We start from the raw sequence: 26,710 nt of genomic DNA on the forward strand, positions 1-26,710 counted from the left end.
GGGAACACACCTGGAGCTCATCCGGGATAATATAAAAGGGGCCGTCTCCCATCAGTCGAGGCTGGAGTCGGGTGGAAGCAGGACGAGGCAGGAGAAGAGAGAGAGAGGAGGCGGCCCGAAGGAGAAGGCATTGTGTGTTGGCCAGGACTTTGGGGTTTGTGTGGCACTTTGAACTTGTACATATTTGTGAAAATAAACGTGTGGTGGTGGATTAAAACATGTCTGCCTGTCTGTGTCCGGGCTGCGTCCACAACATATATATACATATATCAAAATATATACACACATACATATACATATATATTGTGGCATCGACGCCCAGGAGGACCGGAGGAGGGCTTGTACCTCCTCCAGACCGCGAGGGGGCGACCGCCCTGGTTATGTTGGGGGCCACGGGTAAAGGGCTTGGAAGCCCAGCCCTGCAGGTACCCATGGCCACCGCCAAACAAACTGTAAATATTGTAAATAAAGGGTGTGTTGGGTGAAACAATGATGACCATCTGTCTGTGTCCGGGTTCAAGTTCACAATATATATATACACATACATACATACATACACACACACACACATATATTATATATATATATATATATATATACACAAACACATACAGTATAGTATATATACATATCTACATATTTACACACATATATATACATATCCACATATATATATCCACATATATTTATACATACATATCTACATATATATATAAACATACATACATACATACATATATATCTACATATATATATATACTGTATATAGCAAAATCCCTGTGCTTCGCAGCGACAAAGAACTGCTTTTAAATTTTTATTAAGAAGAAAAGAAAACCTTTTTAAACTGAGGGAAAATATACCAATAACTATCTGTTAAGGATCTCTTTGTATACCACGCTGTCAGTTCAGCAGTCCGGTTGTAATATGACCAAGCTGTGCACTGAGATTACTTTTGAGAATACAACGTATAGTTTTGTCCAGGAGGAAAGCAATGTTGCCTCAAATCAATGGCAACCTTTTGTAGGGTGTGTCCCTGAGTCTTATTAATTGCCATCGTGAAGCAGAGCCTTACTGGAAATTTGAGGCATTTCAATTGAAATGGGAGATCAGAGGGTATAACGGTGATGCCAGGAATACATTCCGAGTGTGGCGCTCTGCTGTTTTTTTGTGTAGCCGCCTTCACACAGCTTCTCCGCTGCTTTATAAACAAATGCCATATAAGGCCATCGTTTCTCCTTGCTTCGCGGTTCTGTACTGTTTTATTCTCCGTTTATTATGATTCTTATAATTATTGTGTAGCTATTCGAGAGTTACTTTACTGTTCAGGTACCCATTTCCATTATTTAATCCGTGGCTTGTACATTATTTTTTGCTCGTTTATTACGATTATATAGAAATTTATTGATTCCCTTCTTTAGCTGACTGCCTGCTCATATAAGGCGCTCCGCTGGTTTTTTGTGAAACAGCCTTTACGCAGCTTCTCCACTGTTTTATAAACAAACAACATATAAAACCATCACCTTGTCAATTGTGTAATGCGTTTTTTGAACAGGTTTGATGCATGAAAGTGATCACTCGTACTGCGTTCAGTCAGTTCACGTGAGCTGCTCTCTTGTGTGATGTTGCGATGTCCACGGCTTTATTTAATGTTACCTAAGACCCGGCACTTAAAAGTTTCTGGCTGCACTCCGGTTGTAATATGACGAAGCTGCGCGAGCTCACTCTTGAGAATGCAACGTATAGTTGTCCAGGAGAAAAGCAATCTTGCCTGAAATCAATGGCATCGTTTTGTAGAGTCTGTCCCTAAAACTTATTACTTGTCATCGCGCAGCAGAGCCTTACTGGAAATTGGAGGCATCTGAATTGAAATGGGAGATCAGAGGGTATAAAGGGGATGTGAGGAATACATTGAGTGTGGAGAAACTCTACAGACAGCGTGTGTATTAACTTGTGGATTTTTCTGTGAGTATTTGGTGGCAGCGTGACGAAGTTGCTTCCGCAAGACTGCGTTAGCTGTGGAGCTCAACTCGGAGCATATTCTTTTCCTACCTTGTCAATTGTGTAATGCGTTTTTTGAACAGGTTTGATGCATGGAAGTGATCACTCGTACTGCGTTCAGTCAGTTCACGTGAGCTGCTCTTTTGTGTGATGTTGCGATGTCCACGGCTTTATTTAATGTTAGCTAAGACCCGGCACTTAAAAGTTTCTCGCTACAGCAATTTTAACTCCGTTACAAAGTGATCCAAAGTCTCGTTTATACCTCGTGTCTTCTCATTAAACTTGTATGTTGCGAATAAAGTATTTGGGGTTTTTCTTCAGCGCTCTTTGGGAGCTCTTCCTTCTTTTCTACGTACTGCGGTCGCAGTCAGTTCACGTGATTACGTGGGAGGCGTGATGATGTCACACGCAGCTCCGCCCCCCACGGCCATCGAGGTAACGTCCATTACAGTATATGGAGAAAAATAGGTTCTAGTTCTGACCATTACGCGGAGAATTTCGAAATGAAACCTGCGCAGCTTTTGTAAGTAAGCTGTAAGGAATGAGCACGGGAAGTTGGAGAATTAGTGGTGAGTGAGTGATTGAGTGTGAGTGAGTGAATGAGTGAGTCAGTGAGGGCTTTGCCTTTTATTAGTATAGATAACCATATAAACATATGGTTTTTACACGGATTTTCACCTTTCGCGGGTGGGGGGTTCTGGAACGTAACCCCCGCGATAGGTGAGGGATGACTGTATATAAAAGTCAATGTATGTGTTGTATGTATGTATATTCCAGCATCACTTCGGAACGGCTGGAGAGATTTTCATGAAACTTGGTACACATGTTTCTGATTGGGCGACTAAAAATACTATAGGGTGAAATCAACCCTAACCCACACCAGCTCCCTTCTCGGTACGGTGGGGTGGTGATCTTGTGATCTTGTATGCATGTTGTCATCCAGTAGGCACTCAGAAAGACCACCAGAGGGAGAACTGGAGGTGACTGCCAGCATTCTTGAAGTTTGAGCACCACTGCACCCCTGTTACTTTTGAAATTAAATAGAGTTGGCCGGTTCTGAGCATCAACTGGATGATAACATACATAGAAGACGGCAAGACAAGCACATTAGTGAGTCTTCATTGTTTGTTAATTTATTTTTATTTTTAAAGTTGTGTTTTTTTATTATATTTTTCTTAAACAATTAAAAGAAAAAAAATTTTCCTCCCGGGCAACACCGGGTATTTCAGCTATGTTAGTGAGTATGGAATAAGAAGTCAGTAGAAGAATTTACTGATGAACAGAAGGGCAGTCAAAGAAAGAGATGTAGTAATGTTGTGAGATAATGACTCAGATTAGTAGCCTCAGCCTATAGCTAATATTGAAGTTTGCTGACAGTCTGAATTTTAAGGACTACTGAGTTTAGTAGCTTCAACTTTTAAAAACTGAGCAGTGGTCAATTTTCAACTCACCATAAGATTGGCAGACCACATGCATCATAGGGTAAGCCTTCCACAGAACTCGATCACACCAAGATGGAAGATTGTATTTGGTCTGAAGCAAAAAGAATAAATATATTAGTTGGTTAGCAAATTAATATTTAAAGCATTGACTTAAGGCGCTTTTCCACTGCATAGTACGGCACAGCACGGTTCAGTACAGCTCACCTTGGTTCGGCTCAGTTCTGCTCGGTTTGCGTTTCGACTGCAGTTTAGTACCGCTTTAGAGTGGGCGGGATTATTCACGTGTCGTTATAGTTGCGCCGCCTCTACTGCCGTGACACCGTGGAACTTTTACAACAACACGCAGACAACGACAACACTTTAACTTTTATCACTGTTGCAAAGCATAAAATGAACTTAACTGCCAGTGTAACATTAAAATGCTGATTCTGTATATTACAGATCTTCCACATTTTGCAAAAAAGTCGCCGCAACAGACCATCTGTTTGGACATTTAACCGTGCTTTAGAGTGGTGGGATGTGATTGTTCCCGGTTTTACAAACACTCAGTGGCTGGAGAACTTTCGAATGTCTGAAGAAACATTCATCCACTTATGCAAAAAACTGCGTCCAGCGATGGAGAGACGGGACACAAACTTCCGTGTGTGTGTACCTAAAAGAAAAGAATATCCAGTGACGCAGTAATGATGATTTTCTCCGGCCAATCAGTGACCAGCAGAGTTTACACGTCACGTTTTGGTAACGGTTCGGCGCGCTTGGAAACTCGGCTGAGGTGGTACTAAAAAAAGGACCAGGTACCAGGTACTGTTCCCAGTGGAAAACCCCCCAAAAGTGAGCTGAACTGAACCGTGTCGTGCCGTACTATGCAGTGGAAAAGCGCCATATGGTACCAAAACAACAGCAATGTCGAAAAATGATGGCTCATACATAAATTTGATTATGGAAGCAATCAAATACTGACTACTAGCTGATCTTGACTTTGTGGTATAGTTCACTTTAATCTTGTTTTCATACTTGAGCTGAGCAGTCAAGTTTAATGTACTAACAGAAAATCAAAGGCCTGTGGAGTGACATATCTTCAATGAGGAATTGTACATTCCTAAAACACAGATTGCTCCAGTATACTAATACCAGAAGCCCATTTGGGATGGCCAATTCATTACCTAAGGTAACCACCTCATGGTTAAGATCCTCAAAGGGAGCTAAAATAAAAGTCTATAGAGGTCAAATTTTTATTCTTAGTGGCAGAAACCTCAGAAATTTTACTGAATAATGGTAAAAATAATAAACTAATAAAAAAGAAATATTTTCTGTGTAACCTTGACAGGATTAAAGTTCACAGGAATTTTGCTTTCATTCATCTGTCAAGAATTGACAAATATGGTACAGTAAGGGTAGAATATTGGGACTGAACAATATGTTAACAATACGCCCCTTCACCACATCTGGCAGGGGGACAAGAGTGGGAAGCACAGTATCTCCCCCTGGACACTAGTTGGCAGCCTCCCTGGGTTGCAGTGGTGCCTCGGACTCCCCCAGGGCTTCATGGGGGTTGGAGTTCTGTGCAGCTCTGTGGGTTCCGCAGGCGCCACCAGGGGGTGCTGCTACAGGAGCAGCTGGCCCCTTTTGGTCACTGGTTTCACCTTACCAGGAAATGCAGCCGGATGTCAGCAATCAACCACCTGGAGCACTTCCGGGTACCCAATAAAAGGGAGCTAGCGACTACCACTCAGCGGCCAGAGTCAGGTGGAGGAGGACAAGGTTGCCAGGGAGGAGTGGTGGTGCCGAAAGAAGAGTGTGTGAACTTGTGTTTAATTGAACTGTGTTTGGGACTGTGTCGTGGCTGGAGGGATTACGGGGAAGACATGCCCTCCAGATGAAGAATAATAAACAGTTTATTTTGTTTTACACACGCCTCCGTGTCCAATCCGTGTCGGGTCGGGCAATATATAGCATCTTCTTACTATATATTTATATATATATATATATATCACGGGGTTCGCCTGGGTTGCTTTGGGGCCACGTGACAGATAGGGGTTGCTGTCGTCCTCTTGAACCCTTTAGATCAGACGCCAGACACCAGATAAAAGTCCAATAATTGACTTTATTCCAATAATAAAGTGCACAAAGCACCCTCCACTCCACAATACTCATAAATAATACAATAAACAATAATCAATCCTCCTCTCCCAGACGTGTTGTTCCCTTCCTCCCAACTCAGCTCGCCCGTCTGGGATCTCTGTCCATGTGACTGGTAACACTTTCGGGTCAGATAAAAACTCCTTTTCTTCAACTCGGGCTGTAGGGCAAACAGTCCTTGGTCCTCCCTGTAGCAGCCTTTGGCGGCCCCCATGGTATCCAGCAGGGCTGTGAATAAACATTCCAATGTCCATAATGTTCTGCTGGAATTCGGGGCACCTCCATGCTACAGGGATGGCTCCATCTGGTAGCCTGGGGGTATTGGCCGGGATGAATGGCTGGCCATATACCACAATATATATATACAGTGATCCCTCTCTATATCGCGCTTTGACTTTCGCGGCCTTACTCCATTGCAGATTTTAAATGTAAGCATATCTAAATATATATCACAGATTTTTCGCTGGTTCGCGGATTTCTGCGGACAATGGGTCTTTTAATTTATGGTACATGCTTCCTCAGTTTGTTTGCCCAGTTGATTTCATACAAGGGACGCTATTGGCGGATGGCTTAGAAGCTACCCAATCGGAGCATGTATTACGTATTAACTAAAACTCCATAATGATATACAATATGCTTCCCGCGCGGTGCTTGATTGTTTGCTTTTCTATGTCTCTCTCACTCTCTCTGCCTGACGGAGGGGGTGTGAGTAGGGGGGCTGTTTGCACAGAGGCTATTTGGTTAGAAGATACGGACACTCCTCTAAAAAATGCTGCTTTATTGTGGTGCTTCGGCATACTTAAAAGCACAAAAGCACGTATTGATTTTTTGATTGTTTGCTTTTCTTAGTGAGCGCTCTCTCTTTCTCTCTCTGAAATTCTCTGCTCCTGACGCGCGCACTCCTTTGAAGAGAAGATATATTTGCATTCTTTTAATTGTGAGAAAGAACTGTCATCTCTGTCTTGTCATGGAGCACAGTTTAAACTTTTGACTAAAGGGTGTTATTTCATGTCTAGAGGGCTCTAATAATGTTAACAGTGTGGGAGAGTTTATAAGGGCTTAAAATATATAAAAATAACCATACAAACATATGGTTTTTACTTCGCGGATTTTCATCTATCGCGGGGGGTTCTGGACCGCAACCCCCGCGATCAAGGAGGGATTACTGTATAGTAGATAGCAGTCTAGATAACTGTTAAAAAGCTGATGTTTGTATTTTTAGAGCAATGATTATTCAGTTCACTTTCCTTGTAAATATATATTAACATTCCCTGCACCCTTCCTCCATATCCTGCAACAAACAACAGATGCTGTATGGAGACTTAGACTTACCCCTGTGGTCTTGATTTTGGTGTAGGCATACTTTTCTCGGGTGTCACGTTCAAAACGATAAGTAGGGGCAAATGTGATGTCTTCTTCCTCTGGTAGGAAATGAGACAAGAGCATTTTAGAATGAATTTCCTTGGCATTTTCATGAAAAGCAACCAACAGACTGGGAATTATGATATTTAAGAATGTGAAAAGTTTTGATGACTACAGATGCTCTGAACTATACAGCGAAAAAATTATGGGATAATCCTTATTTCTTATGTACTGTGACGGATGGCCAGGACCATTACCCGGCTGGGCTCAAGGAAGAGAACACGGTTGGGACATTATCTCCCCCAAAATGCTACAGGGCAGTCCCCCTGGGTTGCTACAGCACCACAAATCCCATAGGGCATGTCAAGAGTCATAGTTTGGAGCAGCCCTGTTGGGTTCTGTGGGTGCTGCTACGGGGTCCTGCAAGCACTGCTTAGCCCTTTGTGACACCCCTTCCACCACACCTAGAACTGCAGCTGGAAGAAGGTTAAGGAACACCTGGACTGTGTACTGTAAAAGGAGCCACCTCACCACTAGTTGGGGAACCAGAGTTGGAAAGAAGTGGACAAAGCTTGTGGGAGGAGGAGTGGAGACAGACAGAGAGAAAGAGAGACGAAGAAGGAAGGACTGTGCTTGTTTGTACATTTGGTGCTTTGAATTGTGCTGTGTAGTGGGGAACAACAGAAAAGCACTTCCCCACTTAAATAAATGTGTGTTGTCTGGCAAGCCTTGTGTCTCTGCCTGTCTGTGTTGGGGTTGGGGGAGCCAAATGCTCCCTGGTGGTCCACAGTACGTAGATGATAACCCAACTAGGAAATGAAAAAGTTAACATGATCAAAAACAAGCAGGGGCCATTACTGGGACATCGAAATAAACCAAACATCAAGCCTAAAATGATATCTAACAATTCAAAGTCAGAAAATACTCAATGCCTGAACGTCTTTACCCACACTGTGAAAATACCTTTATTTCTTTCTTTAAATTATCCAGAAACCTAAATGCTTGTGATCACATCCCAGCAATCACTAGATGTCAATGATCAATGTCACAAACAAGAACCTGGCCATGGTCATGCAAAAACAAACACAATAGTGGCAATGTTGACCAAGGATGACCAAAAATGGAGGTCTTTAAGGCAGTTTTCAGTCCATATATATATCAAGCATATCCACTTTGAACTATTAGCTGCCACCTGAAAATTCTGCTTTCTGAAGTACAGCTACCTAGAAAAGAGTGAAGCCATTAAAAGCTATTATTCTGATAAGAGCATCTCTGCCACCCACACACTGAGGCTAATCAAGGTTTAAATGTTCTTAGAGATCTCTAGACATTTTAAGTGGGAAGACAGATTTATGTTGCACAAATTGGAAAGCTAAACATTGGTCAATAAAACTGTACCAAGAGGACAGGTTTATAGTAAAATATCAACTTTAAGTACATAGGGGTGGGAAGACTGTCAAAAATGGTTTTAGAGTCAGGTTCTGTTATTGTCTCTACAACAGTATTCCTAAATGTGAAGGAAAGCAGGCACTTGTTTGGTTAAACATGCTCAGGCTGAACGGCCTTTGATAATGAATGCCTGTACCTGTGACCAGTATGTGGAGATGATTTGGAGTAATGATGGCTAGAAAATACCAGAGAGAACAGTTGCCATCGGTGGACAAGACACCTCATGCAAGGGTGACTATTTGGGAATGATCACTGTGAAATGGATGTTGGGCTGTAGTAAGGGTGCATTGTCTCACCAAAGTGGAGGAAGACCTTCCCCTCATTTCGTTCAATTGTGAGCTGGTCTCTGCAGAGCAGCTCTGAGTACTGCTGTTGTCGGATCTTTGCAATGATGTTTTCAGCCTCCTGTTCAACAAGAAACAAAAAACTTTAAAACTTAGTTTAACTCAACTGCCATTTGCCTAATATGCCTTCTCACTTAGCAACAACCATCTGCCAAGTTCAATAGCACCACTGTCTTGTTTTTCTTCAAATTTCATTGAGGCAACACTGTGAGAGGAAATTGTACACTGAGGCCCATTACCGATGAGGGCATCTCGATTCGATAATTCAGATCTCCCAGCCAGAAGAGGTATGTGAAACAATGGGTGATGTCGAATGGATTCAACTTCTTATCCACCAAGTTCAGGAAGCGTAGAATGCTGAAGTAGTTTTGGTTTCGTCTATAGGGAGAGAACACAAAAGACAAGGTAGGCAAACCTCATATCTGTTTTATACTCGTAAAATACTGTGTGTAGCCTATAATTTAGACGATGTAACTCAGAAAATTTGCAGGCATGAAAGAAACAGAAGAAAATAACAGAGTCAAGCAGAGTGCAGGGGTGGCTGACTAGTGAGGAGTTTCCAGAACCAAAGTTGAGTTTGGGATGGTGTTAAACATGAAACCTACTGAGAAAAGGGTGAAAAGATGAGAGTCACGGGAGTGAACCTTCTGTGACACCAGTGTAAGCGAGAGAACATGCATAGCTACTTTAAAAGTAGCTACTAGCTACTAGGCCAGTGATCCTTAAAGTCTAGATATGGGGTTAACGTTGGAGAGCAAAGACTTGCTGTCGGGCACAAGAGAGATGGATTGTTTTGGAGTATTCCATTTAAGCAGGCAAGTAAGTGAGGCCTTGAGCAAATAGATAAAGCAACTGCTTGGCGTGATAGTCCAAGAATGGCAGCAGAATACTTTTTTTACATGCATCTATTTTGATATAAATGAACTTCTTGGCATTATCCCAGGTGTGAAGTGATACTAGTTAGGTATTTTTCTGTTACAATGGACAGTGACATTTGATTGTTGGTAGGAAAATCATATGTGATAAACATTTATCTATCATTGGTATAGTAACTGCATATGATATTCTAATTGTGGATCTTAAAATATGGTTGTAGTGGCTTGCAATGCCTTTAGTCAATTCTGATTAATTATTATAGTTAGGAAACTGCTGACAGACTCAATCAATCAATCAGAGTTGAGGCAATTATCTTTCTGTAGTGCCTATCGTAACAGGCAGCATAAAGGAATCACAAGAAGGTTAAGAATTACAAATTGACATTATAGGTTTATATAGTGTGCAAAACAGCATGAAATATGTCATCACTCTCTAGTGCCATGAAGAGCTTGTATAACTACCTTACCTTAAACTGTCTATTTTATTCTTCAAAACAACAGTTTAGAAGGTTCCCAAAATCCCATGGTCTATAGTACTACTTGCTCACTTATTCCATGTATCTATGGCTTTTTCTGTGATAAAAAAAAGTTTGTTCTAAGTTCTAAAGTTTGTGTTTTTCAGTGTGAATGACTGTGCAATTAGTAACCAGTGCAAAAACAACACCAAAATTAAGCACAGTTACATGGTAACAGCTTCGTGAATTATTAAATATGTAATTAAGGAAATGTGCAGGTAAGTGTGAACATTGAAAAAAACTATTAATTAGCATCTAAACTGCTTACTACTTCCTGAAACCCAGCTCTCTATAAAAGAGTGAAAGCAGCAAAATTAGATTTTTGGATAACAATATTAGTGTCCAGAGCCCTTAAGCAAATATCTCATTGCTGTCACAACACATACCTGAGTTTCTTTTCACTACCAGAGGTTAGATGGCTATTTACAAATCCAAAAGCTGTCCCATTGAACATGAAGGAGATCCCTACAGCCCCTTTGTTGCCTGCAAAAAAATAGTATTAACAACATTTATTTCTAGCTAGTAAAAAATAAAGAGTGACAGGAAATTAATAAACACATTTTGTGAAACACACATTTGATTGAAAGATGTTTAAAAGCCAAGACGTTTGTGCACAAGTGTACCCCTTGGGATATAGTAAATTCATTGTAAAAGCTGTGGCCCAGGATCTCAGTGACAGGAAAAGGTCATCTTTGTTTTTTAAATGTAAAGGTTATGATAAGATGCCAAGTATCAATGCCAAGCAGCAATCTGTGAGAACTATTTCAGCTATTCTTGAAGGCTGGAAGTTAACAGAGAGTGAATGTGCCAAAGGAATTTCAGTTTTACATGACAGCTCCAGGCCTTCTCACATAGGAGCGGGATGACCACATGATGTTATGCTCTGGCTTTCCAGCAAGCCCCATCACTAAACAATAACTGTCTGTTAGTTTTAGGTTTTCATCCATGAAAAGTAAGTACTATTGTACTAAACACTGTTTTGGCATTTAATTCATGGTATTCTCAAACTGTTCAGGAATTCTATATCTTAAGTTACACTTATTTAATACGATTATATTAATTATGTATATTATATATTAATTACATTTAACCTCAGGTAAACAATTTACTTGCCAGATAGTATACAAGATCTGCTTATTTGACTGCAATCCTGTCTTCCACCTAAAATCATCCTGTGCTGACAAAGGCAGTCAGTGGTACAGAAGGTAATGTAGTATTGAAGATTAGCTGTATAAGTAAATTACACCAAAATATACTGAAGACTCATACACCTAGAGTTTCAGAAGATGACCATCAAATAGATGCTGAACAGTTAAGTACTTTCTTGGCAGCTCACAGGTTCTATAATGTAGCATTCTGCTGCAATATTAGTCAAGATAGTGGTCACTAGAATCCATTGTTTCCTCTTCTTGGTAATTTCAGGTGTTTGTTGTGGCTTTCTAATACAACTTTCAATTATATTTGTGTTCTCTGGTTTGGTCACATACAGAATTTTTCTTTGGACTCTGAATCTTGAAGTTTAAAGAGACTCCCTTCTATAATATTTTAGTGATTTTTTTAAACAAGTTTGTATTGATGTTTGATATGCCAAATAAGGAGACAGTTGTTTGCAATTGGATACTGAATGGTAAAATGTAAATAAGCCTCAAAATGCCAGGTTCAGAAAATGCAAAGATGGAGCAAAACAAATGTGTTGCAATACACCTTCATAATGCTTGACTGTGACCACTCCCTTATCTTTAGCAAAATCAGAGGTTTTCTTCTTTTTCGTAGCTCTTGTGTATATTTGAGGTATTTACCCTTTTTGTTTGTTGTTAGAATATTTTTTGAGCCTCTGTAAAAAGTTATATTTCCCATTCAGGACATTCTATCTATCTATCTATCTATCTATCTATCTATCTATCTATCTATCTATCTATCTATCTATCTAAAAAGTGTAAATAAAAGGGTATGTACTGAAAAGGTAAGTCAAATTCAGATTGAAGAATGCTGGATGGTGGGAAGAAATGTCCATCACTCCTGTGTGGATATTTGTTAAAGAGAGTGGCATGCAGATAAGTGAGAAAATTAAGCCAGCTGTAAATTGATTTTGAATATGTGATATCCATTTGGTAATTGTGTTGTATACATTATATATATTCTCAAATGTCTGCAGTAAACGCAAGTGACAATCTCCATGAATTAGGTGGCTTTTATGGCAAATAAGTTAATCTTTTTTACAGCAATTCACACAAATGGATTTTGCATTCATACTAGGTCCCAGTCTTAATGCTGTTGTTGTACTTTAAAAAAGTGCTTTGATTTATGTTGGAAGAAAGCAAAAAAGGCATTGATATTTAGGATGATCAGTATGTGTGAAGTTTTAAGACAACAGGCAAAAATCGTGATAAAATAAATGGGATTCAGAGGAAAACATGGTGGTCAGAACATAGGGAATAGAGATAAGTCAGAGTACAGGAGTCTTGTGGAGGGCTTTGTCTTGTGGCGCAAGGAGAATCTTCTGCAACTCAGCATCAGGAAGACAAAAGAGTTGGTGGTGGACTTGTGGCATTGCCAAAGAGCTTCTGAGGCAAATCACCATTCATGGTGAGGATGCGGAAGTAGTGCACTTCAGTGTACTTCTGTGATGAGTAGTCCACGAAGCTGTGGTGATTTTTAAATAAATAAATAGTTGGACACGCTTGCACTGGGGAGTGGAGCAGGTGCTAGTGATTGCTCATCTCAGGGTGGATACAAGGCAGTCAGTTGACCATGTGTTGCTTAACCAGCATGTGTGGACAGTCTGATTGTCTCATTATCAGCCTGGGGCAGCAAATAGGTGGTCACACCTGCAACCATTCCCCTGCATATAAAAGGAAAGTGCAAGGGGAGATCGGGAGGAAAAACAGAGAAATGAAAACAGATCAGAGGTTAAAGGGAAAGAAAGAGAAGAAGGCAGGAAGACAGGAGAGAGCCAGTTCAGGTATAATCAAGAGTGAGAGAGAATGAACCAGGAGGCAGGCAGCTGTGAGGAGAGCCCCTCCATGGAGCGGGTGGTCACTGCTCAGGGGGCTGTCGTGGGGTATCGCTACAGCTGAGTGACTTGAAAGCTGGTGTGATCAGGTGGTGCAAGCGGCTATCCACAGAAGTCTGGGAAGGCAGCAGGAGTCAACGAGGCTTGGACGGGGAGCCCCACTGTGAGCATCATGGCCTTTGGGGACCTGAGCTTTGGGTCCAGAGTGAGAACCTTGTTATAGCTCATCCCAGTCATGACTATTGATGGTGTCAGGTTCAAGAAGCTCCCAAAGCTGAAATGGGAGCATGGAGCCGACCCACACCATCACAACTTCACATAAACAGCAAATTGTACTGGTCACAGTGGTGTTATACAAGAAGGGTCAGAGCAGATTGTACTTAGTAAGGAGACTAAGCTCTTTTGATGTGTACAGCAAGTTGCTGGAGAGGTTTTACCAGTCAATAGTAGCCTGTGTATATTATTCTACTGTACAGTATGGTTTCCTGGGAAGGCAATCTGAGTTCAAAAGAAGCAGAATGCCTGAACAAACTTATCAAGGAAGCCTTCTCCATCACAGGGTGATCTCTAGACACAGCAAAAGCTGTTGTGAAAAGAGGATGGTGGCAGAGTTAGATGCCATCATGAAAAATCCCTTCCATCCCCTCCAGGAGATGCTGGCTTGGAGTATTTTTAATTAAAGACTCATTCCAAACATGGTATCCCAGATTAATATGTATACTATTTAATTTGCTATTATTGTGCAAATACACATTTATTTTTTTATTCATTATTTATTTATCTGTATGTTGATTGATTGTATTATTTGTCTTGTAAGTCTGGATGTTTGTCTCTAAAACATTTATCTAATCTAAACCTATGTCATGTTTTAGGTGAGGCTGAGAGAAATCCTTTCTTCTATAATAGCAATGTATATGAGTAAACATATGTATTAAACGGGTTTTAGACAGATACAAAAAACAAAAAAAAAAATTTTCTTCACACTGTGTTAACCAGCATCAGCGATCATCCAATGCAATACCTAGAAGTCAACTCATTGTGGTATCACAGATGCTGGTTATTCTCACCACTATTACTGCTGATGCTTTTAAGTGATCTTTAAATAAAATAGAGGGGTGGTTAACATAATGGCTGGTGTACAGTATCAACCGTAGAATGTATACAATGGTGGCTTCCTATACTCTTACAAAGAAAATCAACTTAATGTTGATCTGCTTGTCTGGAACAGACAGGACTGTGCTAATGAGTGCCGCAAAAAAAAAAAAAAAAAACTCCAACTGAGCTTCATTTTAAGCTGGGTGATTGTAAACAGTGACATGGTCTCTGACATTAGGACCAGTAGGAAGGAGGGGAAACCTGCTGGTTATATAAATAAAGGCTGTCAGAAAACATGACAGGCAGTGTTAATTGGGTTTGTGCCAACCAATAGAAACCACAGGGGGTGGGAAATAGGGTTTCACATTAACCAATATACAAAACAGTGACTAAAAGGGTGAAAGTAACATTACCATTGATCAGCTTGGATAAAATCCAAAATACTAATGTGGAGGTGTGACTAATAATAGCAGTGCAACAAGCAGCAAATTATGGATGAGTGGTGGACAGGTGAGGACCTGTGCGAGGCTGCAGCTGGAGACAACCTAGAACCTTGATTGTAGCAGGAGTGAGTGTGACAGCAAGAGCAGTATACTTGAACACTGTGGTGTCTGAGTGGTATTTGAGGAGCAGTGTGAGATTTTCACTGCAGTGAACAGCAGTACATAATCCACAGCTTCAGTTAAAGGAGTAAACTATGTTCAGGAGAGGCATGATGCCAGGTGAAAGACTTAAGGCTGAGGTGAGGGATAATATGTATCTTAGAATTTTAGACCAGGTTAAATAGGGCATCCTTTACGGCCCCAGTACAGTGAAAGTTTGATAGATTTGTGTATAATTTTAATGTTAGTCCCCTTCAGTTCTATTAGCATTCTAATGAATTGTACTCTTTTGCTTCTTATTGGGTTCAAGTAATTAAATAAACTGCTCTTCAAAATCACTATATTGTCCTTCTGCATCCTCATGAACCAAAATAGATTGGGATCATTTTTTTTGTTAAGACTTCCTACAGCTGATCCAGTGAAATCAGGACATTTGAAGCGCTAAGTTAACATTGTTATTATTGATGTTGAAAGTTTACCCAATAAATTTTAGAAGTCATGTACTTCTGTAAAGTGCCAGAAAAATGAAAATAGGACTTGTAGCATGTAGAATTCTCAATTGCAGCATTCCCATGATCTTATTCACAATCCTGTTCCCAGGTATTTTTTACTTTTTGTGATTGGTGATTTTTATACAAAAAATTAAAAGCCCCATCCCAAACACATCCATTTTTATAACAGCATTCATTGCTTACCAAGAGTGTTGGCAATGCCGGTTTTTACGCTGTCTACAAAAATGTGGCTGATTCGGTTTTCATGTTCTGGTTTGGCCAACACAACAATCCGGATGTTCCACAAAGTACAAGAGCTAATCTAAAAAAACCAAAAAAAAAAACCAAGGAATACTACTTTCATGTCCAGCATGCCATCAAATCACTCATTTAAACAAATGTTTAAAGCAAAAACCCCCACTACCATTTTAAAATTGATGGTTGTGATGTTTTTCAGGGTTTTCTTTAGAATATCAATCCAGTCTTTTTCTCCAAGCGTGTCCTCTTGGGTGCCAATCACATAGATGTCATGAGGGATGTGATCAGCCGTGTCATCACAGGTCTTTCCCTGGCCTTTTGACTTGAACCATGAGCTGATGTCAGATGGCGGACTGGCATTACCTATAAAATGAGCATAAAATGAACAGTTCAGTTTGTCACCTCCTCCCCTCATTCTGTTGTGTGAATATTAGAACAGTAACACAATTTGGATGAGAACAGGCCATTCAGCCCAACAAAGCTCGCCAGTCCTATCCACTTAATTCTTTCAAAATAAAATCAAGTCAGGTCATGAAGATCACTAAACTCCTACTGTTTACAACACTTGTCTATGGCTCCCTGCGTGAGGAAAAAGTTCATAATATTTGTGTGAAAATTACCCTTAACAAGTTTCAAACTGTGTCACCATGTTCATGCTGAACTCATTTTAAAGTAAAAGTCTTCATCCACTGTACTAATTCCCTTCATTATTTTAAACACTTCAATTATGTCTCCATTTGCTTAAACTAGAAAGGTTCCGCTTTTTTAATCTTTCCTCATAATTCATCTGAAAACGTATGTAAGGAACTGGGTGGGGGACAAATTCAGAAAGAAAAGTAAATGCATTGGGACATAAAGGGAAATCTTTGTAAGGATGTGAATTTTATGTCTTCTGACAATATTATTAACGTTTTGGTCACTATTGGGCTTAAAACACCTTTTGACAACAAGTTCTCCAGATTCTGGCACTTACCCATATTCCATGTCCCAATGAAGACAGTGATCATGTCAGGTTCCAGCTTGTCAGAGTGCTTATTCTTCATTTGTTGAAGCAGCTGGCAGAAACCTTCCCGTTTCTGAAAGACAAACAAGTGTGATGTCACACATGAGCGCACTTGGGAGACAATTTGAAGGGTTATCTAATGGTATTTCCGCTCCAAGTTGAGGGCTGGCACTGTTGCCTAATACTTCTCCTCTTTTCTCCCCTATAGATCAGATGGCCACTAGTCCCAGTGACACCACTTCTAGGTCATGGTTTTCTGGTCCTGCCCTTCTGGTCTGTAATTTTGAAGCAGTCTGTATTTTGACTCCAGTCTTTAGAAACCTTTTTGAAATGTTTTTGTTATTTTTTTGTCCCATCAGTTATATGGGGTTCGCTTTCAAGGTGCCCCAACATTTTATCTTTGTCTTGTCTTAGCTTACTGTGGTTTAATTCATGGAACTCTTTTTGTTGTCATAATGAATTCGCTGGGTTGTGGTGGCAGGGTAAATGAGTAGAGACAAACATTTAGAGATTCCTCATCATCATTTTATTTTATGGATCAATTCCGATGGCTGGCCATTGTTTGCACTTCCTTCCGTTTCCAATGTTGGTCTTCCTTCAAGTACTCCAGTTTTCACCCACATCCCACAAAGACATGGAGGTTAGATTAACTAGTGAGTCTACACTGGCTTCAGTGTGAGTGAGTGTGAGTGCATGCTGTCACACAGGCGTGCCTAATGAACACCCTAATTGTAATTTACCACCTAGACATGAGGGGGTATTGTGTAATAACATTCTCTTTTCTCCTTCCATTTCTGCAGAAAGGACGATTGACATTTTAACAACTGTGACATCACTTCTGAGTCAGACACATCTGGATCCGCCTCTTCCTCCATGAATCCATCTTAAGAGAAAACAACACCATCTTGGGCAGACCAATTGATTGATTTACATGATGTCTCAACTTAGGGCTCTACCTTGCACTTTATTTTATGCCTTTTGTGTACTTTTAATAGATGGAGTTTGCCTTCAGGTGCCCCAGACCCTTTATCTTGTGCTTTTGTTCTTTACAATTGAAAGTTGTGCTCTGCGCACAAAGAAAAGTCATGTTTCAAAACATTTTTTCAACCAGCAATTACCTTGTTTTAAAGAGTTAAGCTGTGAAATGCGGATGCAAAATTAGTCAACAAGTTTGTCCTGGAATGGAAAATCTTAAATTTTTGAACTGCAAATTGATTGATTAAATTGTAATTATTTTGCTCAAATGAACCTGGATAAACTAAATTGAATTTACAGGACTTTAATTACAGGTGTTGCAAGCATCCTCTCTTGTACATTCTTCCTGTATTGTACCAATACTCTATGCATGTGTTCCAGTCGGGTTTCTTTTTCAATTCGTTTATAAGTGCAAATAAGTGCAGATGCCACAGAACCTGTCCTAATTAATTTATAACCTGGAAAAGGATGTATCATATAAGACTCAGAATTATAGAATAAGTTTACATCTTGAGAAAGGAAGAACTTAAAAGATCAAACACTTTCATCAGAGTCAAGTCATTCATTATCAGGACAAGACAGCCAATCAAATGTGTGCAATGTCACATGTTCTGACACTTGTTGTGTGCATTGTAACATAAATACAGCTTGCTCAAGAGACCAAACATGATGATGACAGAAACAATATCATAAATCAAGACACGTGTGACCATTTCATCTGGACATCAGAAAATGTAACCTGTGAATAATACTGATCACTAAATCAAATGCCATCCAGAACCACCCCTTGACATTTTTAAGTAAGCTTTTCTAAGATTATTCATATGCAGACTTTGCTATCTACTTTATTTTCTTCTACTTGGTATTGTTATGTATTAATAAATACAACATTGCTTCAATATTTTCTATATTTTGTCTTTTATCTAGAGTGAGAGGGTGCCAAGTGTGAGCAAAATTGCCACTTTCTTGCCCACAGGGTTTCTCAAGGCTATTGAGGTCTCTCCTCAATAATTACAACAACTGCAGTAAAAGCAAGATATAGTTTGGTTAGTAAGTGGCATATAAACAAAAGAGTTGCACTTTTATGTGTGTTTTGATGACACCTGCATGGTTGTTAGAGCTGGTAATAGTGAATTCCCTATATAGAAACTGTTATGCTGAATATTGCGGAGTGACTGGCAATTGACACTATGCAAAACATTATCTGGCTGGGATCTCTGTGTATGCATGTGCATCTATGTGTATGTTAATCTTCCAGGGTTCCATGGTTGGAGTCGATGATCTCAATAAAGATTCTGGTAAGTCTCACAAACTTTACAATAATACAAAATGTAATATTTAGTGTGGGTATTGTAGTGATATAGTGATTAGCACAGCATCACAGTCATGGTTTCAAATCATGGTCCCATCCATGTCTATGTGGATTTTTCTCCAGTTGTTCTGCTTTTATTCCCAACACCACAGAGACAGAGCAGAAACAGGTAAAAAGATGACTTGGACCCATATGAGTGAGTGTGAGTGTGTATGTGAGTACACACTGTGACAGACAGGCAGCAGATGTGGAGTTTATATACTTAAAATAAAATAAATGAGTTGGAAAATGTATGTACATATGATATTTAATATTTGGTTTGACAATATAATGTAATAAATGTGTTTCGGTTTTGCTCTATAATTTTTTTTTTGTCTTGACCCCATCTTGGTCCTTTTAGTTTCTTTGAGACCCATACCTTTCTGAACACCAGGTTCTTGGAGAATCATCGACAATCCTAATCAAGGGGGGTTATCAACAACGTTTGTTGGAGCAATTTTGATTTCTTAATCAACCCACAGTGACCCACTGCAACCCATCATTACCATTAAATACAACAGTAATTTCCAGACCCATAATTTAAGAAACCTTGTCCAATACTCATCAATTAATCATGTATAACATTTACTAAAATATTTACATTTGTAATCTCTACACATATGGTTATAAGAAAACAACAGAAAACAAGTCAAGGAGTACCTCATGGCTTCAGTATCAGATATATATTTGTTTAATCTCCTACAGCATCTTTGAGTGTGTGATTCACTATTTAATTTAAAGAATTCAGCTGGATCAGCTTTATCAATACTTTTGATAATTTTTGAAGGCTTTAGTTAGGTTTCTAGTAGTTTTGTATGCATGAGGCTCAACAGGTTTAATCCTCTTAGTCTGTTGGGGTAGACCTGCAGGCTTTAAATGTGTGTTCACTTTTAAGTGTGCAGATGATTTAGAATTATACCACATTCATTAACTGGTAAGTGTATTTAAAAATACTTTGTGATTTAAACCTGTAACCTATGTATTTCTGCAAAAAAGGAAATGAAAATTTAAATTATAAAATGTAAAATACCTCTCATTGTAACCTGCTCTTATGCACATTGCTGTAGCAATACATTAATATATCTGTCCATTTCATGAAACCACATAATTAAGTCCCATGGCCGTAAGAAGCTATGCTATTATAAGACTACTTTACCTGTAAGGGGTGCCATTTGTATTATACTTAAACAATAAATATGTAGTTTAGCTGTGGTTTCACAATATATAGCACCTAGAAATGTAAAAAAATATATATCTTAAACTGCACAGACAATATATGTGAATGATGTGTAGTTAAATGCAGGTTATATAGAAGTTACACATTGTATCAGATGGAAAATTTGAATACAGTCTAAAACCAGTAGGCTTTGTATTATGCATCTAACAATGTTTTCATAGTGAAAAAAGGGAAGGAGGTGATTAAAAGCAAAGCATGACAGACAACTGCACACCCTGTTCCTGATAAGATAGCAAAGCAGTCCTAATCTATAGAGAGTAACGTCTACCTCACCTTAGAGTCTGCAAAGACATATTCCTTCTTCATGGTCTTATCCTTCTCTGTGCTCAGCATAATCACCAGCTTGTTAGGGACCCTCTGAGATTTAATCAGCTGTAGGACTGAACATACAGACATGTCAGTAGCACAAATGCCTTGTACTAGATACACATTTTTTTATACTGTTTAGCTCAAACTGAGAGATCAAATTGATTGGCAGTCGCCTTATGGATGTATAAGAGAGATTAGATAAATATTTTGCATTTTTTATTGCAGTACTGCAGGCCTTGGATCAACACTATCCGTGTTAAAGTTTAAAAGCTTTAGTTCTAGATTTTATTACATTTTGATCACTGTCTAAATGATTTTGGGGTGACTCAGAGGCCTAGCATTCTCGATTATACACAGGGATATTTTTATCATCTGCGGTGGGCTGGCTCCCTGCCCAGAGTTTGTTTCCTGCCTTGCGCCCTGTGTTGGCTGGGATTGGCTCCAGCAGACCCCCGTGACCCATTAGTTAGGATATAGGAGGTTGGATAATGGATGGATGGATATTTTTATCATTGGCATCTTACCAATTATCAAGGTTATCTCATAGTCAAATTTAAAGCCATATGCCAAATTCCTGAATTTCCTGATGGCTTCTTACTGAGTCAACAGGCAAATGTTGCATTAATCATTAACATTAAACTGTAGTCTTACCTAGCATGAACATTTACAACTATTAAAGTCAGCTTCTGCTCCTCCTGAGCAAGTTAACTGGGTGAACTGTCTCACAAAGTGAGTGAAAAGAGTTTGTAAACTGGAGAATTTGGGCTAATAATCAGCATGAATAAGATGGGACTTTTGCAAAAGCCTGACAAAGCTTACTGCTACAGTACTACACATATCTGTGTCAATGGCTGCTTTTATCATGTTGTTGTACTTTCACTGGGGTCGTCTAATTTCTATGGTTTTGTGCCTTTTCTACCTGCTTATTACATATGAGTGTGTGCAACTGTGTGCATTTGCTGTATTAAAAGTGTTCTACTTCTGCAGTTTTTGTAGTTTCTTTTATATATTAGTTTCTTAGTTTATTATCAATAAATATTTTGTTAGTTTGTATATGATTTAATGCATTTTAATAGAGGGCTGTGATGCTTTTCTATATTTCTTTCTCTATTATTATTTTGGTTTTATTATAGTTGTGCATCTTTTATTTAATTTTACCCACCTTTATTATTATTGTTTTTGTTATATTTACACTATATAATTTTGTTCAGATTTTACTTTCTTCATTGTTTTTGTAACATTTTGAACTATTTTCGATCACTATTTATTATCATCACTAGCTGATTTACCTAACATTGCCTAGGTGAGAAAACTGAAAGGAGCAAAGGTAAAAAGTAATTACAAATTATATATTACCAAACTCCAATCTCCTTAAACCTCTTGCAATTAGTACATAACTATTGTTAATATTGGAATGTGTCATTTGTAGGACACACTGATATCAACCATTCCATTGTTTTGGCTAAAACACAGATCCTGGCTTAAAAACCAGGGCCAGATTGTCTTACTGTCAGCTACAATGTCTTAGTCTGCATGGTGGGGCCCCTCACCGGAATGCAGCTTTGCGCCTTATCTGTTAAGATGATCAATACCAGACCTTGTAACATCACACAGATATTTCTTGGAGGCACAAGTTGGGTGGCCAAGTTCTGCAAGACAAACCATAAAGCAAGGATGACCAAAATTGATGGGCAGAACTGTTTACCATTGGTCAACCAGAAGATGGACTTATGAGCACTCAAGACGTCAATGACAATAGCTCTACTCCTTCCTTCAAAATCATCAACCAAACTTTAACTGGCCACATATTCTCACCAAGCTTAAACTCAACCTGGCCAACTTTGGCTGCACATAACTAAAATCTGTAGATGAAAGGGTGTGGTCGCCAGAGAAGTTGAAGCAATCCTTTCACTCCAAAGGGCAACTGTGTTGGACTGGAAGGTTGGAATACTTGACTGTACTGGAGTTTGGAGAAGGTTGCCATTAATCCGATCCTCCTGAGGAACAGCAATTGCACAAGAAAGATTGAGAGAGACCTAGGTAAATCACACATACACCTTGCTCACAACCGGGGTTCATTGATCACCAGCTGACCAAGCAGGCAAAATTTTGCTACCTACCAAGTACAATGTATGTGCGTAAAACCCATGAAGAGAAACTACAGTAACGCCCACAACCAGAAGGTGCTACCAAAAAAACAAAGAAGGAGATGAACTCCTGAAAAAGAAAGAAAATTCTTCCACTTGTCCAGACATAGCTGACAAGGAAAGGAACAAACAAATGCTTACCTCAACTATAAATATTAGTTTTATTGTAAGAACTATTAATTGTAATTTAATAGCTAAGAGAAAGCCAACAAATGCATTATGGTATTGGTGTAACTGTAACTAAAGATAATAACTTTGTGATGAACAAGTTCTAACACCGTTATAAGTTTTTTCCTAAAATCGGTCCGAAAGTGCAGAGCAGCATCTCACATGCACCCACAGAGAGAGTTAGAGAGAGAGAGAGAGAGAGAGTTCTGTGTGTGGGTTGAATGTTACACAGTGCAAAGGCTACTGTGAGCAATGAACGACACTGTATAAAACAAGAGGTTAATGACTAGATAAAGAATTTATATATCTTGAAAATATAAAAGATCGTAATTCCAAACTCCAACAGAGTAAGTGAAAGTGTTAATGTAGACTTTAGGCAATTTATGAACTTCATTCATAAATTGTAAAAATCTCTTCACAATTCTGTCATTTCCACCGGAAAGTAAAACAGAGATCTCTCACTCAATATGACATCATGTGAGGGCTGTCATATGGGTTGTTTTAATTAGTTACCATCAATACGGGAAGCAAAACCGAGCAATCACACACCCAACACTACTCTATTTTGCTATCCCTGAGGTGGACAAGTTAAAATCCATTGTCCTACTCTTTTAATAGAATATGTTTGGGCTTTCCTTCTGGTGCAAAGATCACTAAATTGCAATATGTAACTCAGGGGAAACTGTGGGCCCACACAGGGTGCCATGTGGCCATATTAAAATAGTGTGGGAAATGGCTGACTAAAGAGGGTGTTAGATGTAATTGTAGATTAGAAACTGTACCCAGATTTCCTAGTTGAAAGGCAAATGTGTTAACTATCACACTACCATCACAATCTTGATAATCTATGAGGTGTTTCTTCTCTGTTGATAGATTGCAAAATAATATTTTAGCCGCTGCCCCTGAACCAAAGCCAATCTCGCTAACCTCAAGGAGAACAAGGTTGAAAATTACCTATCAAAACCCTGACTTGTGGCGGGAAGTATCAATGTGCCAAATTACAAGTCTGACAGAACAAACAAACAGAAATTGTTCTTTATAGACATAGAGACAAACATTATTATTACTATAAGTAACAGTAGTAATATGAATACAATTTGTATTCAGATTCATATCTGTACTTTGCATTTATGTTTTTTAATTATGATTACCTTGTACCTTTACTTTCACATTTATAAGGCTTTATGTTTTTTTTAATAATTCACCATATTTGTTTGTTGTACTTGCATTTCAAAGTTCAATTTGTTATTTGTATTGCTTACCCATCCATCCATTTTCTAACCTGCCTATTTAGTTCAGAGTCACAAGCAGCTGGTGCCTATCCCAGCAATTTTGAGATAAAAGAACCAACCCTGGATGGGGTGCCAGCCCATCTCTGGACACATTCATCCACACACCTACAAGGAGCCAACATAGAATGACCAATTGGTCTAACTAAGCATTGTCTTTGGGGTAAGGAAGGTAGAATGAATGACATGGAGAAAAGGCCATTCAGGCAAATGGAGAACTTTCTACAAACAGATCCAAGATGCAGAAATACTGGGTACATAAAGTGTAATGCCAACCAGGGTGCCACCATTTGGGCAGCTCTATTATGACTATTACTTCCGCCATCATCATTACTGTGGTGCACTCCATCAATATTTGCACCCTTGGTAATGGAAAGCAAACTACACTGAGAATAACATGTCTTTATTGATTATCCTCTTGATTCTTTATTCAACATGTTAACAAAAATCTGAATATTCTTTAATTGAAGTAAAATAATTGAAAGGAACAAGAAGTTCTCATCACTAAACAAAATGTTTCTCAAATACATATGTGTCACAATTATTGGCACTCTAGGAAGTTGTATGAGTAAAATTTCACTGAGGTATGTTCCCATTCATATTTGAAGATTTCAACTCCATCTGTGTAAATAGGAATACTTAAGTGGTCACCCATGTATTCCTGTTTCACTTAAGTATAAATGTGAAATAACATAAACAGGCCAAACACCCTTAATTATCAAATCCAATGGGAAAGACCCAATAATACACTTCACTTAAGTATAAATGTGAAATAACATAAACAGGCCAAACACCCTTAGTTATCCAATCCAATGGGAAATACCCAAGAATACACTAATAACAGTAACCTCTTCCTTTATTAGCAAAAAAAGCTTTGACGATTGCCAACCAACACATGGTCCTTACTTTGTGTCGGTGTGTAAAACTTATCTTCAGGGCCGTCTTTGGATTTCTTGATGATCAGCTTTCCCTCCTCCACATCTACTTTGAGGTGGATTTTCGTCAAAATGGCCAGCATGTCTGATTTCACCTAGAGAGGCAAAGAGGCTTTGTCAAATTAGGGCTTTCTTTTAGGCTGGAATCTTGTATCAGAATGGTAGTCACTCTATAAATTAGGCAATAGGGACATCTCTTTAATATTTAGATAAAATGCCTACTGTATGTATTCATCTTAATTTAGAAAGAAAAATCTAAATGTCTTCTAATGACTTAAAGAACAATTTGACACATCCTGGTCATGTACAAGACAGCAGCTTTCATTTACCTCAAAAGTGACTGGAGGTATTAAAGAGTTGCGATGTCCTCCTTCATAGCCAACAGATTCCAGGATGATACCTTTTGTCTGAAAGACAAAGCATGAAAAATGTAAATCTTACACAGTCACCATGCCATGTTTGAAGTGGGCATTCCAAGGAGTGGTCACTGTTTAGCCAATGCCCTATATCAGCGCCAGTCATTCTTTGAAGATTAATTCTTATACTAAACATCAGACAATAACAGACCATCAGCTTCATCAAATAATACCTTTTCTTCTATCGTTTGCAACAAGAAAGTCAATTCGCTCAGTCTGGAGAAGTCTGGACTTTGGGATCCATCACTTGAAATCTTTGCAAGACAGAAAATCATGATAATATGTTAAAACAGCTGAGGTGGAAGACCGATCCGCTAGTCCAATCAATCAATCTTCTTAAAATTAAATGCAGAATATATTGATAAACATATTTTGTTAAAACAGGCCATTATGTAATATATACTTCATTTTTTTTTAAATGTTGCCCATTCGATAAATCTTATGTACACACATACTATTCATTTTCAAACCTACTTAATCCAGTCAAATGTCATACAGATCTACAGCAATGGGTGCAAGGTAGTTAAAAACCAAGGACAGGTCCATCACTGGGCAACCTTTTCAACACAAGCACACTCTAACAAGGTTCATTTAGTATCATCAGTCTACCTAACTCAACATTTTTGGAATGTTGAAGAAAAACCCAGAGTACCTTGAAAAATACTCATGCAGACAGAGGGAGAATGTGCAGACCAGTCAAGTCAGGTTTACTGTTATTTATACATAGTACAATGAAGTTTGTACTTGCATTTCTACTTGGAACAGTTGACAAAAATAAAACACAAACTAAATAAATCAATTAAATTTAATTCATGAATTAAAAAAATTAAAAAACACCTAGGTCTGGCATTCAGAATTAGCATAAAGGATCCATGAAAAAGCAACACCCAGAACTGCGTACGTGTACTACTCTAGCTGATACAGTATATCACCTTACCTAAACAAAATATATTTTCATCGCACCTTTTAGAAGTGGGCTAACTCAGAGCACTGCAAATCTAATTTTGGGATGTGTGAGGTCCCTTAAGTCATATAAAAGATCTACATGAACTCAAGGACAGCACTCCAAATTCATGTGGAAATCACCCCAGTTAGGTATTGTAGGTGCCATGGAGGACAGGCATCATGGCTGGAATAAAGGCTGGATTCTTACTGGGACAGGAGGCCATAATGGATAAACTGGGCGAACAGGCATATCGGGAGCAGTTCATTCCCCCACATGACAGATGGCAGTGTTCCTCAGGGCTGAACCCGAGATACATGAAGGGTGGCATGGCAGTTGGAGTCCAGAAATGCA

The 26,710-nt window shown here is 39.0% G+C and overlaps 1 protein-coding gene across 1 annotated transcript in view; it reads right to left on the reverse strand.

The window, feature by feature from the left end:
• The window catches only part of inpp5d (inositol polyphosphate-5-phosphatase D), a 137,168-nt gene that overhangs the window by 38,903 nt on the left and 71,555 nt on the right, over positions 1-26,710 (reverse strand). Inside the window, exons 7-18 of the mRNA XM_039762696.1 lie at positions 25,587-25,667; positions 25,327-25,404; positions 24,969-25,092; positions 20,423-20,529; positions 16,557-16,659; positions 15,750-15,946; positions 15,530-15,647; positions 10,511-10,607; positions 8,974-9,112; positions 8,687-8,795; positions 6,912-7,000; positions 3,450-3,531 (exon numbers count right to left, since the gene is read on the reverse strand). Of these exons, the coding sequence (XP_039618630.1) occupies positions 3,450-3,531; positions 6,912-7,000; positions 8,687-8,795; positions 8,974-9,112; positions 10,511-10,607; positions 15,530-15,647; positions 15,750-15,946; positions 16,557-16,659; positions 20,423-20,529; positions 24,969-25,092; positions 25,327-25,404; positions 25,587-25,667 (1,324 nt within the window). The remainder of the gene's footprint in view (positions 1-3,449; positions 3,532-6,911; positions 7,001-8,686; positions 8,796-8,973; positions 9,113-10,510; positions 10,608-15,529; positions 15,648-15,749; positions 15,947-16,556; positions 16,660-20,422; positions 20,530-24,968; positions 25,093-25,326; positions 25,405-25,586; positions 25,668-26,710) is intronic.

Source organism: Polypterus senegalus, chromosome 1, assembly GCF_016835505.1.
Source record: "Polypterus senegalus isolate Bchr_013 chromosome 1, ASM1683550v1, whole genome shotgun sequence".
NCBI classification, from domain to species: domain Eukaryota; kingdom Metazoa; phylum Chordata; class Cladistia; order Polypteriformes; family Polypteridae; genus Polypterus; species Polypterus senegalus.